The following is a 15,879-nucleotide window of genomic DNA, read 5'->3' as shown; positions in this document are numbered from 1 at the left end:
TGTGGTTTTTTGCCTTTTTTATGCTTGTTTTGGTTTCCTACTTCCTCCACTTCATTAATATCATTGGATCTAGGATGTTGATAGGTTTGAAATGACATAATCCATAATATTAGATGAATGATATTAATGATAGTGTGAGTTGATTATCTTTTGTGAATTTTATTCTTCTTCCTCCATTTCATTAATATCATTGGATCTAGGATGTTGATAGGTTTGAAAGAACCAAATCCATAATATTAGATTAATGATATTAATGATAGTGTGAGTTGATTATCTTTATGCATTTTATCTTCTCCTTCTCCTTTTTTTTTTCCTTTTGATCGATGAAAGTCTTAATACTTTGAGGATTCTTATGGATTCTTAGTAAAGACTAGATCGTTACCTATTTTCTTTTCGTGCGGTATTGCTTTCGGAAGGCGATCTACATATCGTTCTTCTCGCATGCATTAGCACATAAAGTTTTGACCGGCCTCGTTGTAGGGTGATTTCTACATAAATCACTTGGCGATCTGCTTAACATAGCGCAATATTTCGTGTCCCGAATAAAAAAAGATCAAACATGGAAGAGAATTGTATGCGGTTGATTTAAGACTTGTGGAGGTTCTTATCGTGTAGTCGCTATGATTCTATCAAGCTTCTGATAAACCCCATTGAATTTAAATCCGAGTACATCATTCACTCACCATAGATCTTCCTACTAACTTTGATAACATACTTGACAAGTTTCAAGATGGTTATCTTTAACACTTAACAACTAACTTTAATTTCCGCACCTTTACTATACCGCTCTTTATATTACCGCTCTTTATATTTCTCGCTTTATCGCTTTACTTTATCATTTCATCATATTTACTTTCCGTCATTTTCTCTTTGTCCACTTGGACATATGTTTATGCTTCTGTTATTTTTCTTTTGTCCACTTGGACCATACTTTATTTTTTTGCTAAAACACTAATAAATAACCAAAATCTAAAAAATACATAAGGTTCTCTTTGGACTATCGGTTACTATCCCTAGCACTTTGGAGATTCGGACTTATGGACCTAGTACTTCTGGACTCATTCTATTACTATCCTGTGATTGTTCTGTCTGTCTGGCATTGTTCTGTTGTATGTTTATGTGTGCAGGTATTTCCTTGAAAGCCCTTGATGGTTAATTCCAAGGCATTGATATAAGGATTTTACCCGAAAACAGCCGTTACTCTGCCCGATTTTCGTCAGAATCTTAACGTGCTTAATGCAAAGTGGTGCTAAGACAATAAGTTCATCTGGATCCCCAAGTGTTAATGTGTTGGTATTGATAAATCCAAAGGATGGGAAAACTACCTTGGCTCTTAATGTCAAGTGTTGGCTTCTTATTTGGTTAGGCCGTTTCTTTCCTTAGCTTTTATTTTATGCATTAGGTTAGCCTCTTCATCTCCTCCCATTCTTAAATTTTCAAAATCTTCTCCCTTTTTCCAAAATATTCTTATGTTTGCAATCTTTTCAAAACCTTTTTCTTAAAAATATCTTTCGCCCTTAGTGGCTTTTCTTCAAAAGTTTAGACACCGTTAATTGTCGAAACGAGTGGTTATACCCCACGATTTTGAAATTGATTGATAATAACGAGATCTTTTCCGCGTGAGAGAGCTAGTGGCATACTCGTTGATTTTATCCGAGTTGGAGCCCTTCTTTCATTTGCGATGCAAAGAACTTGTTTGTTCTCATGCTCAAGATCAATGGCTGAGTATTTCTCTCTAACGACAACAAAGTGTTTATTCGTTTTAGAACGTTTTTCCCAAAAGCGGAACTACATTAGCTCTGACTTCTCCATTGCACCGAGGAGGTATGTAGGCCCAAAGCTTAACGCTTTGCCGAGCTTATTTTGAAAATAAAACAAACCGTTTTTTAGCACACACACAACACAGATTTTCAAAAAGGTTCCCGTGGAGTACCACGGATATGAGGGGTGCTTTAAACCTTCCCCTCATATAATCAACACCCGAACCTGAGTTCTCTTTCTTGTTTTTTTAAAAACAAAACTTTGGGTTTTTCGTTCTTTTCCCTTTTCCTTTGAAAAAATAAAGCGCGGTGGCGATTTCAAACGGAATATTGATTCGAGTCAATCCCATGGCTTCGATATCAGATTTTCCCCGCTACACGTGGGTCTTCTCTCCGGGAAGGTTCTCCTTTCTTTGTGTATTTCGAAAGGCGACCTTCCTTAATCAGAGTCTCGATGGCATCTTTGAGATGTTTGCATTCGTCAGTCAGATGCCCGTGGCTCTTGTGATACTTGCAGTATTTAGACTTGTCGGTCCCCGGTCTGGTGGGGTTCGGCTTCGGGGGCCTGACGTTAGAGTTCTTGAAGTCGGTGCTTTTGCACTCGGCCAGGATTTTCTCGCGTGAAGCATTCAGGGGAGTATAGTCGCTAAATCGACCGGCTGGTCCTCTGCGTTCTTTCGCATCGTGGGGCCTGTCATCTTTCCTTTTCTCATGTCCCCGACGCGAACCCGAGTAGTCATGGCTCGAGCTGCGGGCAACATCATTGCCCCATGAGGCCTTTATTGCAGCCGCTTCTCCTTCTTCGAAAGCGATGAAGGCTTGGGATTTGTGGAGGAGGGCGTTCATGGTGTGCACCTTCTCGATCTTTATAGCCTTCTTGAAATCGCTTCCGGGGAGGAGTCCTCGCTCTAGGAGGTATCTCTTCATATAGTCGGTCTTCTGTACTTGGACGGCCTCTTTGTTGAACCTGTCGAGGTATTCTCGTAGAGGTTCGTTGGTTCCTTGGATCACAGCCTCGAAGTTTGCTTCAGACTTTGGTTGCCGACGGGAGGCTGTGAAATATCTCAAGAAGAGTTCCTTGAGCTCGGTCCAGGAGTGGATGGAGTTGGGAGGAAGGTTCCTGTACCATGTCATTGCCACTTTCTTGAGCGTGGTCGGAAAGATGCGGAAGGAACGTTAAACTCAATATCATTCAGATTGTCATGTTAACACAACGGAAATATATTTAACATCTGAACAATGCAACATCCAAAGTCATAGACTTAAAACACCACCATAATAAAATACTGAAATAAAAAGAGTTCCACAAATAACTCTAAACAACGTCCCCAGTGTTACACGACCAGAGCATGACACAGACCCAACTGACTCTAACGAACTACTTAACGAGCTAATCCTCACCAAGTACGAGAGCTACTTCTCAATCTGAAAAATAACAATAGTAAGGGTGAGTCTCATTCACATTTAACTAATGTTATAAGATATAGATAATAAAATATCATTTCACATGCCATTCACCCAATCACAGTTACGATCAGATTCAAATCATACAATAGTAAGCAAACAACCAAATCAACACATATTATAACATTGGATAATCCTCCATTCATGTTATAATAGCACAAACAGCCTAATGCAATGCAACTACATGCACGTGGTACCAAAATCTGGGATAACCCAACTCACTGACCCACCATCATCAAGGATACGGTAACACCCACTCACTAATTCCACACAATGGGAATTAACTACCACTGATCCACCATCGTCAAGGACCAGCCACAAAATGATTATGAATGCATGCATCGACCATAACATGCTCATCACCCACATAAATCGACCAAATGTCATAATCATTAATAAAACACATATTTCACGCCAACAATACATGTATAATAAACACCGATTACAACCACAACATCATACAGGTAAAACATTCATTAGTGTACCTATAAGCATAAACCACCACAACCAAATAAAATCAAGTCACAACTCAAAACAACATTTTATTATGTAAATTATCTGATTAGCTTCACTATGCTCGGAACGGCACCAAAATCCGGTTTACGGTTTAAAAGTTACACATTTCTGAACTCTCAAAATGGCCTGTCACCAAAAGCACGCGGCGCCAACCTTGGTTCGCGGCGTGAACTGAGCGATTCAAAAATCCCCAACATTCTGCCAAGCACTTCGCGGCGCAAACATGTGTTCGTGGCGCGAAACGAGCAAATAAGTACGCCTTCGCGGCGCGGCCATATGCTCGCGGCGCGTACTGAACCCAACAAAACTTCCTGGCCTTCTGCTAAGCAGTTCGCGGCGCCAACTCCTGGACGCGGCGCGAACTGGCGATTTCCAGAACTCCGAATCTCAGAAAATAGCCTGCGATTTTGCCCTTCCTTCACCGAATCACTACCAAACCAATTCCATTCCAACTAGATTTTTACGTACAGCAAACAAGCACATATTATAACACATTTATAATACATTCAACCATCCAATTAACACCATACATGATCAATACAATCATTATAAATCAATTCTCCCCAAAAACCTAACAATTCTACAACCTAAGCATAACCCAATTGATACGAATAACACGGTCAAATTCTATCATACTACCTATAATCCCATAATAGAAGATAAACGGAAGAGTCCCCCCTTACCTGAAGGTTGATTCTTCGTTCTTCCTCGCGTCGCACTTCCTCGCTTCTCTGCTCTTTCACGTTCAGACTTCTCTTCTCCCTTTTTGGTTCTCCTCCCACAATTCCTCTATTTTTCTATTTTATGAAAATAAGCTTATCATTAGTAATGGGCTTCACAACTGACACCCCCCCTTCTACTCAAAGCGACACTGGCCCATTAGCCTCATTATTTCATTTTTCTCAGTTAACTCAAATAATTCTAATATTTAATCCAAAAATTAATTAAATTAAATAAAGAATTTTATGGGGTGTTACAATGACGGCTTCGATGCTTCGAATGTGGTCGTCGGGATCAGTAGTTCCATTGTATAGGTCTAGGGTCGGCGGTTTTTCCATCCCTCGTGGAAGACGAGCTCTTTGGATGCTTTCGGACAAGGGGCTGCGGAAGTCTTCCTCGTTACTTGGTCCTGGAGAGGTCGAGTGTCTGCTTCGCCGGGGTTTTACCTGCATTTTGCCTGGATTCTTGCGGTTGTCCCGGGGAGGGGAACGCTCGCGGGATTTCAACACAGCCTTGGAGGGCCCCCATGGATCTTGTTCGGGAGAAAGGCTCCCAGTTTCTGTGGCCTCAGGTTTCTGATTCCTCTTGCTCTTTCGTGGTGGAGAGCGAGAATATGATCTCTGACGACGATACCTTTAGGCGGGGAGCGCGAAGAAGATGAGGAACGCCGACGTGTCCTCCTCGGCGGAGAGCGCGAGGAAGAATAGGAACGCGACCGATAGTTTCTCCGCGGGGGGGAACAATATCGTCGTTTCCTTTCCAGCCTGTCAATCCGGTCGCCTTGAAGCCGGATGAGGCGGTTGGTCTTCTGCAGTTCTTTGAGCAAGAGGACGGTTGTGGAGTCGGCTTCCTCGGGGACATCGACTTGTTCTTGGTCGTCTTCGTACTGAATTCTTCGCCTCTCAGAGGAATGGGTGAAAGAGGAGGCGGGCTGCCCGTCTCTGGCGTCAGTTTCGTTCTGGTTTCGAGCTTGCTCTGGTCCGTTATGGGTTTGAGGCTGCTCGTTCCGGTTGTTCTGAGCATGCTTGTTCCGGTTGTTCTGAGCTTGCTCACTCCTGCTGGGTTGGGAGAGTTCATCTCTCGGTCTCCCTTGCCCGTCAGCAGCGGGTTGCTGTCCCTCCCGTCGATGTCGATTCTGTCCATCGGCAGCAGTATTGTGGATAAGAGGATCGAGGTGAAAGGGATCAGGATTCTGGTTGGTGTTGCCGGCCATGATGATCTCAGGATGTATTAGCTTTGATCTTTGTTTTTTAAAGACAGGGGAGCTTGATTCCCACAGACGGCGCCACTGATCGTACCTGATCAGAAGGATCGTCAAGGCCTGCTCGGATGCGGGGTCTTCGTGAAGTGAAGGGGGGGGGGGGGGTGTACCTGCAAGGTACTCCGATGCCAAAGTGAGAAGACGAGAAAAGGAGTGCAAGTACAAGCTAAAGGTTAGAAATAAGTGAATACCTGACCCTCTAATGAAAGAGGGTATTTATAGCCCCCAGCGCTGGGCCATGATCTCGCTATTGGATTGGATGCCCAGGCCCAATTAGGAGACTGCCAGGTTTCCTGAGCGGAAATATCGGAGGTGCGTGAGTGCCTTCTGTCCTGGTCAACCACTCCGGAGTTTGCGGTGGAAGCGGTCTTTTAGGGACCACGTGGACTCCGCATTATTCGGGGGGTTGGAAGTGAAGGGTCCCCACGAGGAGATAGGTCCTCGGCGGGGAAGATGCTCGTGGGAAGGAGATCCTCGGTAGAAGAGACTCCCAGTGATGAGGAAGGTCTCCGTCAGGTGGATGCTCGCGGGGAGCGTTTCAGCCGGGGACCGTGTATCCGAGCACAGTTCGCCCAATACAGGCGGCGTGACGGTTTGGGCCTCCAAGGGTAAGTGGGCCGAAGGTGGATTGGGCCGAATCTAGGCCCAGTCCAGAACACCTATAAATTGGACCTTAAAAATTTGATGTTGAATCAATGTTTTTTTTAATAAAGGAAATTATTATATAAATTTTTTATGAGAAGTCTTGGAGGACATAAACAAAGCCTTAAAAAAAGAGTAAACTATAAAATAAATAAACTTAATAAATTTGTAAGTCCGGTTAGAACCTGGTTTAAAACAAGTATTATCGACAAAATATTTAGAAATTTTCTTAGATTATAGGAAAAACTTTGGAAAGAAAATTATACCCCGTACCCCTACATTTATCCCAATACCCCTACAATTTTAAAAAAATCCCAATTTTGTCCTTATTAAATTTTTAAATTTTCTTTTTTATTTTTTTTTTCAATTTTACTGAACCGGATATCTCAGGGGTGGGTGTTCCGGTTCTTTTTTTTTCAATTTTACTGAACCGGATATCCCAGGGGTGGGTGTTCCGGTTCCTTTTTTTTTCAATTTTACTAAACCGGATATTCCAGGGGTGGGTGTTCCAGTTCCTTTTTTTTTCAATTTTACTGAACCGGATATCCCAAAATTGGGTGTTCCGGTTCTTTTTTTTTTCAACATTGAATTATGAATTATGTTGCTAAGTCGCTTTTTTTGTATGCAAATTTCATTAAGTAAATGGTTTTTCCAGTTGCTGTTATCGTCATCATGGGTGTCAGTGGTGTCGGAAAAACGTAACTGTCCATTTCAGATAACATAACTACTTCATTTTTGTTGTTTATTTGTTTTCATGTCTGAAGCTATTTGTTATTGAGAATTTCTTCTGCAAGTGGCTGTATTTTTATTACTGGTATGTTGGATATCTCTTGAACAGCACAATTGGTCAAAAGCTGGAAAAAGAGATTAACTATAAGTATCTTGAAAAAAAAAAACCGGAACACCCACCCCTGGGATATCCGGTTCAGTAAAATTGAAAAAAAAAGGAACCGGAACACCCACCCCTGGGATATCCTGTTCAGTAAAATTGAAAAAAATAAATAAAAAAGAAAAGTTAAAAATTTAATAAGGACAAAATTGGGATTTTTTTAAAATTGTAGGGGTATTGGGACAAATGTAGGGGTACGGGGTATAATTTTCCTTTGGAAAACAGTGTTCTTATCTCTTAACTTGTATCTTTGGGGCATAAGTTAACATTACCCAATATATATTTTATTTGTTGCTTTCGAATTTATTTATTTGATGTTTTCCACTCTACTAGTACTTCTTATTATCCTAATTGACTACATATTTAATAGTATTTGATATTTTTTACATTAATTTTTTAATATTGGTAGTGAATAATAATTTAATTAAGAGTATATTAAAAAAATATATTTCTCTTTTACATGGAATTAAAAAGTTAAATATATTTTACTATCATTAAACTTAATTTTTTTTTTAACTTGTCAAAATAATAATGTAAGTTAAAAATATTTAACTATCATTAAACTTAATTTTTTTTAACTTGTCCAAATAATAATTTATTAGATATAGACAATATCTCAATGCGCCCCATAATATTTTTAAGTATTTGACAATATTTCATTTTTGTCTTCACTTTTAAAAATATATTTTCGAAAGCAATTTATTTTTTTATTTAACGTTGATTTATTTTATAGATACATCTAAAAATATATCTCCGATATTAAGAGATATTTTCGGAAACACATATGATCGTAAAAAACTCAATGGGAGGAGAGATTGTTTATTATATATATATATATATATATATATATATATATATATATATATATATATATATATATATATATATATATATATATATATATATATATATATATATATTTTGGCTTTATACCACCGGTTTAGTCCGGTTCGGGGGCGAGTTCTGGCATCAAGTGGTTCCATCCCCCTCCCGATCGCAGTTGCGGGGGATCGAACCGTGGTTCTCCCTACCAAGTCCAGCGCCAATCACCACTGGACCAACTAACCATTGGTTTGTTTAGATATATATAGTTGACCGTTGATTTGTACCATTTACTGTAACTTTGAATACCATACTTTTTAGAAAAAAAAAAATTAATGCAAAGTCATTTAAAACCTTTAGTAATTTGTTATTTAGAATGATTGATTGTAATAAATTTAAATTGACTTAAAGATCAATTAAGCCTTATTTAAAACAAATAAGAAGTCAGTTACTTGTTTACATCCCTGCCTAAAAATAAAAGAGGATTTTGATGCAAATCGTATTCAAAATTCAAACTATTTAAAAATAGATATTATTTTATATTTTTAATAAATTAAAACAATATTAGGATACAAAAGATATATTTTGAATAGTAATAAAATTCACATTGATTACTAAATAAAATTTACTATTATAAAAAAAAAAAAGGATTTACAGAATAATGGTTAATTTAAAAAAAAAGTTTAAAGAAAAAATTTTCAATTTTAAAACGAAATAAATTTTCTAAATATAGAAACCATTCTATAGCTTTTTTACAAGTAAAATATTCTTAAGCTTTGAAAAATTTATTTGCTTTGTCTATTTTCTAAAATGTATTTCAATATTTTTATAAATTTATGAAATAGAAGGTACAGTCATAATCTATTATTTCCCTCTAATTACTATTTTTGATAAAAAAAAAACTTTTAAATTCATTAAATAAACAATATATTTGATCAAACAGCTTTACTAATTATTGATTATATAAAAAAATTTAAAAATAAACTTTTTCTTATAATAAATACAGAGGTAGTATTATAGACAATGCCATCAACTAAAAAACAATTATTTTTTTATTTTATTTTAAAAATAAATAGAGTATCTCTTATATGCAATTGATTGAATATACTAATTTCTTGAGTTGAGGGTAATTTTAAATACTATAATATATTTAAAATCTTTAAAGAACATTTCTTTAAATGGTTTTAATGATGTAGTTATTAGGTTGATTGACCATTTAAATAATATTTACATAATACATTAATTCTACATTAAAATAAAATAATAAGTTACTGATTTGTAACCATTTAAAGGTAACATCCATGCCTATAAATTGAAGAGGCTTCAGATACAAATCATCATAACCAAAACTGAATAGAAAAACCAAAGCTAGATCCATCCATACTAATATTAAGATGTCGAGCCAGAAAACAGTTGCTGCAATATTAGTTTTGTGCATGATAATGACAACACCATTACATGCAAGTGAAATGGATGATGTTTCATGTCCAGAAGCTATTTCAAATCTATTGCCATGTCTAACTTTTCTAACAGGATTTCTTCCACCAACACCATCTGCTGAATGTTGCACTGGAGCTACTAATTTGTTCAATAAGGCTAACACAACTCCTATTTTGAGAAGTGTTTGCCAATGTCTCAAAGATGCTTCTACTAGGTTTGGAGTTAAACCAGACAGGGCTGCTCAACTTCCACAACTTTGTCACATTAATTTGTCTTTTCCAATTAGTCCTTCGGTTGATTGTAGCAAGTATGTTTTTCTATTGCCTTTTCTTATTAATTAATTTATACATATTAAAAGTCTTTTGTTTTTTGTTTAATTGATATTCTTACATTTTGAATTATTTTCAGGATTCAATGATTCTTTATTAGGGTTAGATCGTGAAGAAAACATGAAGAGCTACATGGAAGAGTTTTTCTAGAATGAATATTAAGATTATATCTATAAACCATTTGCAAAAAGTTGATGCATTTTTAATGAAATTTATAAATGGAAAATAAAGTCATATTTTTATTATGTATTTTATATTTTTACGGAAAATAAAGTCATGGAATATATTGTTTTTGCTTGGTGTTTAGTAAGTAGAAAGGATAATATTTGCGGAAACAAATTATGAAATATAATCAGTATTAAATAAAGTGTGACTTTCTTTGGGTGGTACTTTAATTTAAAATTATAATCTTTTTTAAATATTTATCTGATGAGAAAATAATTATCAAGGATGCTAAATAATCAATTTAAAGATTAAGAGGATTAATGACAAAGGCATGTGCCAAAATAGATAAGGAGACCTAAAATAAATAGTGACAATCATAATAGAAATTAGACGTAACATATATTAGACTATGAATCACGGACTCCGACACTGACACCGGGATACGATATGGGCACAGACACACTGACACTGATAATTTTAAAAATATAGGCAAAAGTAATACTATAATTAAAATGTTTAAAATTGACACCGGTATATATTACTATAATTGACACCGGTATACTATAATTGACACCGGTATATATTACTATAATTAAAATGTTTATTCCAAAATATATAATATAATTAAAATAAGAAATACCTAATACAAAATTTACTGTCTAAAGTAATACTTTTACAAAAAAAAAACACTAACAATTAAAATATATTAAGGGTTAGATGCCTTAATATATTTGCTTAAGCTTACATACGAGACGAACTATGTTTATTGGTGTAGGTAAAGAGATGATTCAGAAGTTGTGAGAGATATTTTTTGGGCTCATCCAGATTCGGTGAAGTTAATGAATCTTTTTTCAACTGTCTTGATTATGGAAGCCACATATAAGACAAACAAATATAGACAATCTCTTTTTGAAATAGTTGGCATGACATTGACCGAGTTGACATTTGCGGTTGCATTTGCTTATATGGAGTGTGAGCAGACAGAGAGTTATTGTTGGGTCTTGGATAAGCTTAAGCAATTGTTTGTGAAGGATCCACAAGTGATTTTGACGAATAGAGATCTTGCTTTGATGAAAGAAGTTCAATTTGTGTTTCCCACGACACATAATTTGCTATGTCGATTTCACATTAACAAAAATGTTGGGATGAAATGCAAGGAATATGTGGTGAAAGATATGCAAGAGACGATAAACACATTGTGGAGTGATGTTGTATGGACTAGTAGTGAGGTTGATTATGGTGAACGGTTGCAATAAAACACAAAATAAACCATAATCCATAAAATCACCAAGTGTCTGAAAATAAAACACAATCCATAAAGTGTATCAAAATAAACCATAAAATACAACAATAATCAATGCTGACGAGCGATGCATAAAACCTCGAATAAATTAGCATACACTGGATCATCCTCCTCTGCATCCACCTGTCGGAGATAACGGTGAACCAATATGGAAGCACGAGCCCAATCCGGATCAGTTGGTCCAACATCATAGTCAAGAACTAGAACCTCTCTACGCGCACGAGGTTGGGGCGACACCAATTGAGGATGCAACACGATAATACCACTGCAAATATCCATCAACTGTCTCAGAGGGGAATCTGACTGGTGCGTTGTCTCTAACCACATCCGCCACGCTCCAGTCATAACCAATCCACTCCACAACAATGTCATCATCGCTTATCGTATTAGCAGGAGGTGGGGCGGAATATACAGATGAAGACCAAACAGTGGTAAACACCTATCAGAAAAGTATGGAACATGTAAGTCACCCCCAAACAAGAAAACCTTTGTACAGAGATAGCTCGTCAAAAGGACGGTGACGTTTGTGATCCTCGAATGGGCACCATACGACGTCTGTTGGTTTCAGCTGGTCCAATACCGGTCTTAGTCTCTAAACAACAACAAATATCGTGCCTCGATAAGAGTAAAAGTCTTGACAGCAAAAATCGTACAACCCACCAATATCATAAGACACTAGTGCAGAAAGTACTTTTACATTGGGCGAAAAGTACTTTTTACATCGGTCCTAGGCCCGATGTAAAGCCAGACATGTACTAAGTATGAGACATTTTACATTGGGCAAAGGTCCGATGTGAAAAATTAACATACCACATCGGTTGAATTCAGATGTCTGATGTGAAAAATAATGCAATTTTTTTATAAAAAAATATACGCCATATTTTACATCGGTTGTCCACTATGCCCGATGTAATAAATTGTTTTTACATTGGTTTTCAACTTTGGCCGATGTAATAGATTGACTTTTACATCGGTTTTCATAATGCCCGATGTAATATGTTTTATGCTTTTAAGCATATAATGGCTGTCTTTCCTATTTGTTTCTTATTTTAACCTGTTTTTTTATTTCATATTGCCCAATGTAATATGTTTTCTTTATTTTCTACTTAATTTTCCATATAAGATTCAAATACCACACATACCAAAGTTAGGTCGCTATCTTGCATATTTTTCCACAACACAGAGACCACATTTAATTGCACTAAGATATATATATATATATATATATATATATATATATATATATATATATATATATATATATATATATATTCGTCAAAATATACAAAAGTATTAATATAGGATACACAAGTGTACAAAATGATAATAAAGGTTTACACACGGTTTACTACTACAAAATAATAACACAAAAAATATCCAACCATTTAAGTCCTTTCGTGCACTTGAAAAACCAACATGCATCCACGAGAAACATAAAGTTATTCTTTATATAACTCAAAGAAACATTTTTCCCAATGGAGTCGCAAACCATACAAATTTTCTTGTGTTAATTCTGTAGGATCATCAAATACCTACAATACGTAAATAACAATATAGAGTTATCTTTGAAAATTCACATTAAGTTGCAAAACGCATAGTAAATAACAAATTAAAGTTATTTTATTACCTGCATCCAAGATTCAGTTATATTGGCAGATACAATATCCAACATATTTTTCATTACATAGTATCCACAATCACCAGAGTTATGTTTTTTCCTTGTCTACAAATGAAAGACATAATTAGTGAATAATTATCATAAAATTAAATATATAATTATAATTTACATCACACTTACATTGGGCATAAGCCATGTAGCCTTTTTTCTATTGTCATTTGCAAATTGATGAATCTCAAAAGTACTAATTCAAAAAAAAAATCCATATAAAGCCACATAAAATATGAAATTACTTTTGTAACAATTTATGTATATATATATATATATATACACTATATTATAACAAAATTCACATAAAAGATAAACTTACGTTGTAATAATTTTCTTCGCGGCTTTATCAATATTCCGATGAAGTGAACAAAAGACGACCACAATATTGTCTCTTGGACACATGACTATTAATTGCCAATGTTGTTTGTGCATGTGTATGGAAATACAAAAGTCACATAAAATATCTATGTTATCAAAATTAAAAAATAGAAAACAGAATTTCATAAAAACTTACCCATGAATAAGTGGTAGTAAGTGGCAAACTCTGTTTTCCAACATTAACTTATCTTGTATGTATTTTTTAACACCTGCTATAGATTTCGGCACATCATCATAATATATACACATAGAAGGGTCCATAATTCCATACACTTCTGATGTGGAATTATCAATACATACACGATGAATATACCTGAATAATTTTAAAATAAACATTAGATTCGAAGTGATGAGAGATATAACCTATTAATAGATATTGATAGTAATAAAAAAAATGTACTTACGTGCACCAAACTTGCAGAGTAGACACGTCAAGCCAATGAAAACCCACCAACAACTCTCTGATACATTTAGCTGACATATAAAAATGAGTGGCGGATTTACAATGACTTAATTAAATTTTCAAGTGTTGGTCAGCCATTTTCACAACCATGAGTAACAATCTCTGAACATCGTCAACTTCCACATCTTTTGTGCTTCCTTTTGCAGCTGAACAAATTTCTTTTCCGCTTCCTTCATCTACTTCCATTTTTTCAATGCATTTAGTATTATTTGTGCTTTGCGTCAAACCCATAAACTTAAGTGTCTCCATAAAAGATTGTTCCAATGCCTTACGCTCTTCAACCAACTTTTGATCAAAATCAACTCTAAGTCTTGCTTCCAATTTTTATGAAAGTTGTTCAAGTTGTTCATTTACATCTATATGTTGTCCTTGACGTGAAGACGACCTTCCAAAGTAAGTTCTTTGTTTACGGTGCTTTCCAACACCACGAACACGACCGCCATGCTCAGAAATCGTTACGTCCATGTGGAACAAAGACACCTTTTTCAGCTTCTTCAACTAGAGAATCCTACAAAATACAAAAACCACAACTAAATTCAATAGTTTTTAAATAATCACAAATATAATGATACTTGAAGTAATTTCCAAGTTTTACTGACAATTTTCTCTACAACAGCTTGTGTAGACTTTGATGTGTATTCTCCTCCTATCTTTTGTCATGCTCTCTTCCATAATGTTAGAACAAGATTGAGAATCCATGTTCAGAATCTGGTTTTGATGATAACAAGCATATATTTTGTGAGTAACAATTTTATTACTAATGATTTCATTGAGTGCGCAGATACTATACTATAAAGCCTTATACGACAACACTAGAAGTTTTGTACAGAGAGCAAGAATTCATCAAGACAAGCTTCAAGGAGTTAAACAGAAATATCATTATACATGAAGATCCGTTACATCAAGAAGATCACATGAACAGAAGATCAGAAGTTCTGATAGAGTAACACAGTGACATACAGAAAGCTACCACAACAAAGGCACACGCAGACAAGAAAAGAGAATACAACCTCAGCCTACAGAGTACAAAAGTTCAGAATCAAAAGAAAAGCCGTTACAGACATCATCATTAGAAAAACGGTTTCAACAAGTAAATGGAACAACTCCCAAGGTTGATTAAAGAAGCAACCCACATGCATCGCGTTGAAAAAGACAAGCTAAATCAAGGAAACACGCTACCAATTGTCATCATTACACTAAGGATATGATTCTGCGAAGAACAACACTTGTCATTAAATTTTCAATCTAGACAAAGCATTCAAAGCAATCTTCAAAAAATCTTAACGGCTAGATTCCAACGGTAACTTCAAACTTGAATGTGTGTCCATTGTACACCAAAAGTGCATTGAGTGTGCACCCAGAGTGTGTATCCATGGTGCATCTACAGAGTGCAACTAAAAAGAGATCTTGAGAAAAAATATGTAGAAGAGAAGCTGAGCATGAAAGTATAAATGAAGAAATCTAAGGTCATGCTTCAGAAGTTACATCAAGAGGAAATATACACGAAGTGTGTGATGAATCAATTATGTTGAAATACACATCAGATGCCTATGAGAAGAATATCTAAAAAGAGTGAAAGAGGAAACTCTGCATGTTATGCAATATGCTTCATTGGAGTTATTAGAAGTTCACTAATACTTGATCAGGTCATACATTGCTCACATTGAATGCCTAAGAGAAACTGAATACAATGAGTTGCTGCTCGAGAATGTTTCATGTTTGCTTATGATCATTAAATGTGTTATCAGCTGTAACAAGCTTCATGATGAGTATTCAAGAAGAAGATGAAGATATACTCGCAAGAAGCAATCAACATGAGAGCAGATGCTCCATATCTGCTTATAAAGATGAAAAGAAGATGGTCTTACAAGAAGGAATTAATTTCAAGGGCTGAGGCTCTAATCTCCTTATTCAGACAAGAAAAAACCAAAGCTGAAAGAAGAAATCTATACAAGAGCTCATGCTCTTACTCTGCTTTTAGAAGAAGAACAACAACAAATTGAAGAAGCAATCTAAAACAGAGCTGTTGCTCTAAATCTGCTTGTAGGAGAAATAAAG

The 15,879-nt window shown here is 35.8% G+C and overlaps 2 protein-coding genes across 2 annotated transcripts; one reads left to right on the top strand and one right to left on the bottom strand.

Moving 5' to 3' along the window:
- Nucleotides 1-2,120: 2,120 nt before the first annotated feature.
- On the bottom strand, nucleotides 2,121-2,894 carry LOC131659132 (uncharacterized). The gene has a single exon (XM_058928366.1). It carries the CDS (start codon nucleotides 2,892-2,894, stop codon nucleotides 2,121-2,123), a length of 774 nt encoding a protein of 257 aa, XP_058784349.1.
- A 6,574-nt stretch (nucleotides 2,895-9,468) lies between these two features.
- Nucleotides 9,469-9,932, top strand: LOC131659131 (non-specific lipid-transfer protein 1-like). Its single transcript, XM_058928365.1, has 2 exons — nucleotides 9,469-9,821; nucleotides 9,923-9,932. The coding sequence occupies exons 1-2, from the start codon at nucleotides 9,469-9,471 to the stop codon at nucleotides 9,930-9,932; spliced, it is 363 nt and encodes a 120-aa protein (XP_058784348.1).
- Nucleotides 9,933-15,879: the final 5,947 nt, after the last annotated feature.

The sequence above is a fragment of the Vicia villosa genome, linkage group LG3 (genome assembly GCF_029867415.1).
Source record: "Vicia villosa cultivar HV-30 ecotype Madison, WI linkage group LG3, Vvil1.0, whole genome shotgun sequence".
Classification (NCBI taxonomy): domain Eukaryota; kingdom Viridiplantae; phylum Streptophyta; class Magnoliopsida; order Fabales; family Fabaceae; genus Vicia; species Vicia villosa.
Note: the sequence above shows the minus strand (reverse complement) of the source record. Positions and strands in the feature narration are given on the sequence as shown.

Coding starts and splice junctions, on each gene's coding strand:
- LOC131659132 (XM_058928366.1), bottom strand. CDS start 2,894: ATGACATGGTACAGGAACCTTCCTCCCAACTCCATCCACTCCTGGACC.
- LOC131659131 (XM_058928365.1), top strand. CDS start 9,469: ATGTCGAGCCAGAAAACAGTTGCTGCAATATTAGTTTTGTGCATGATA.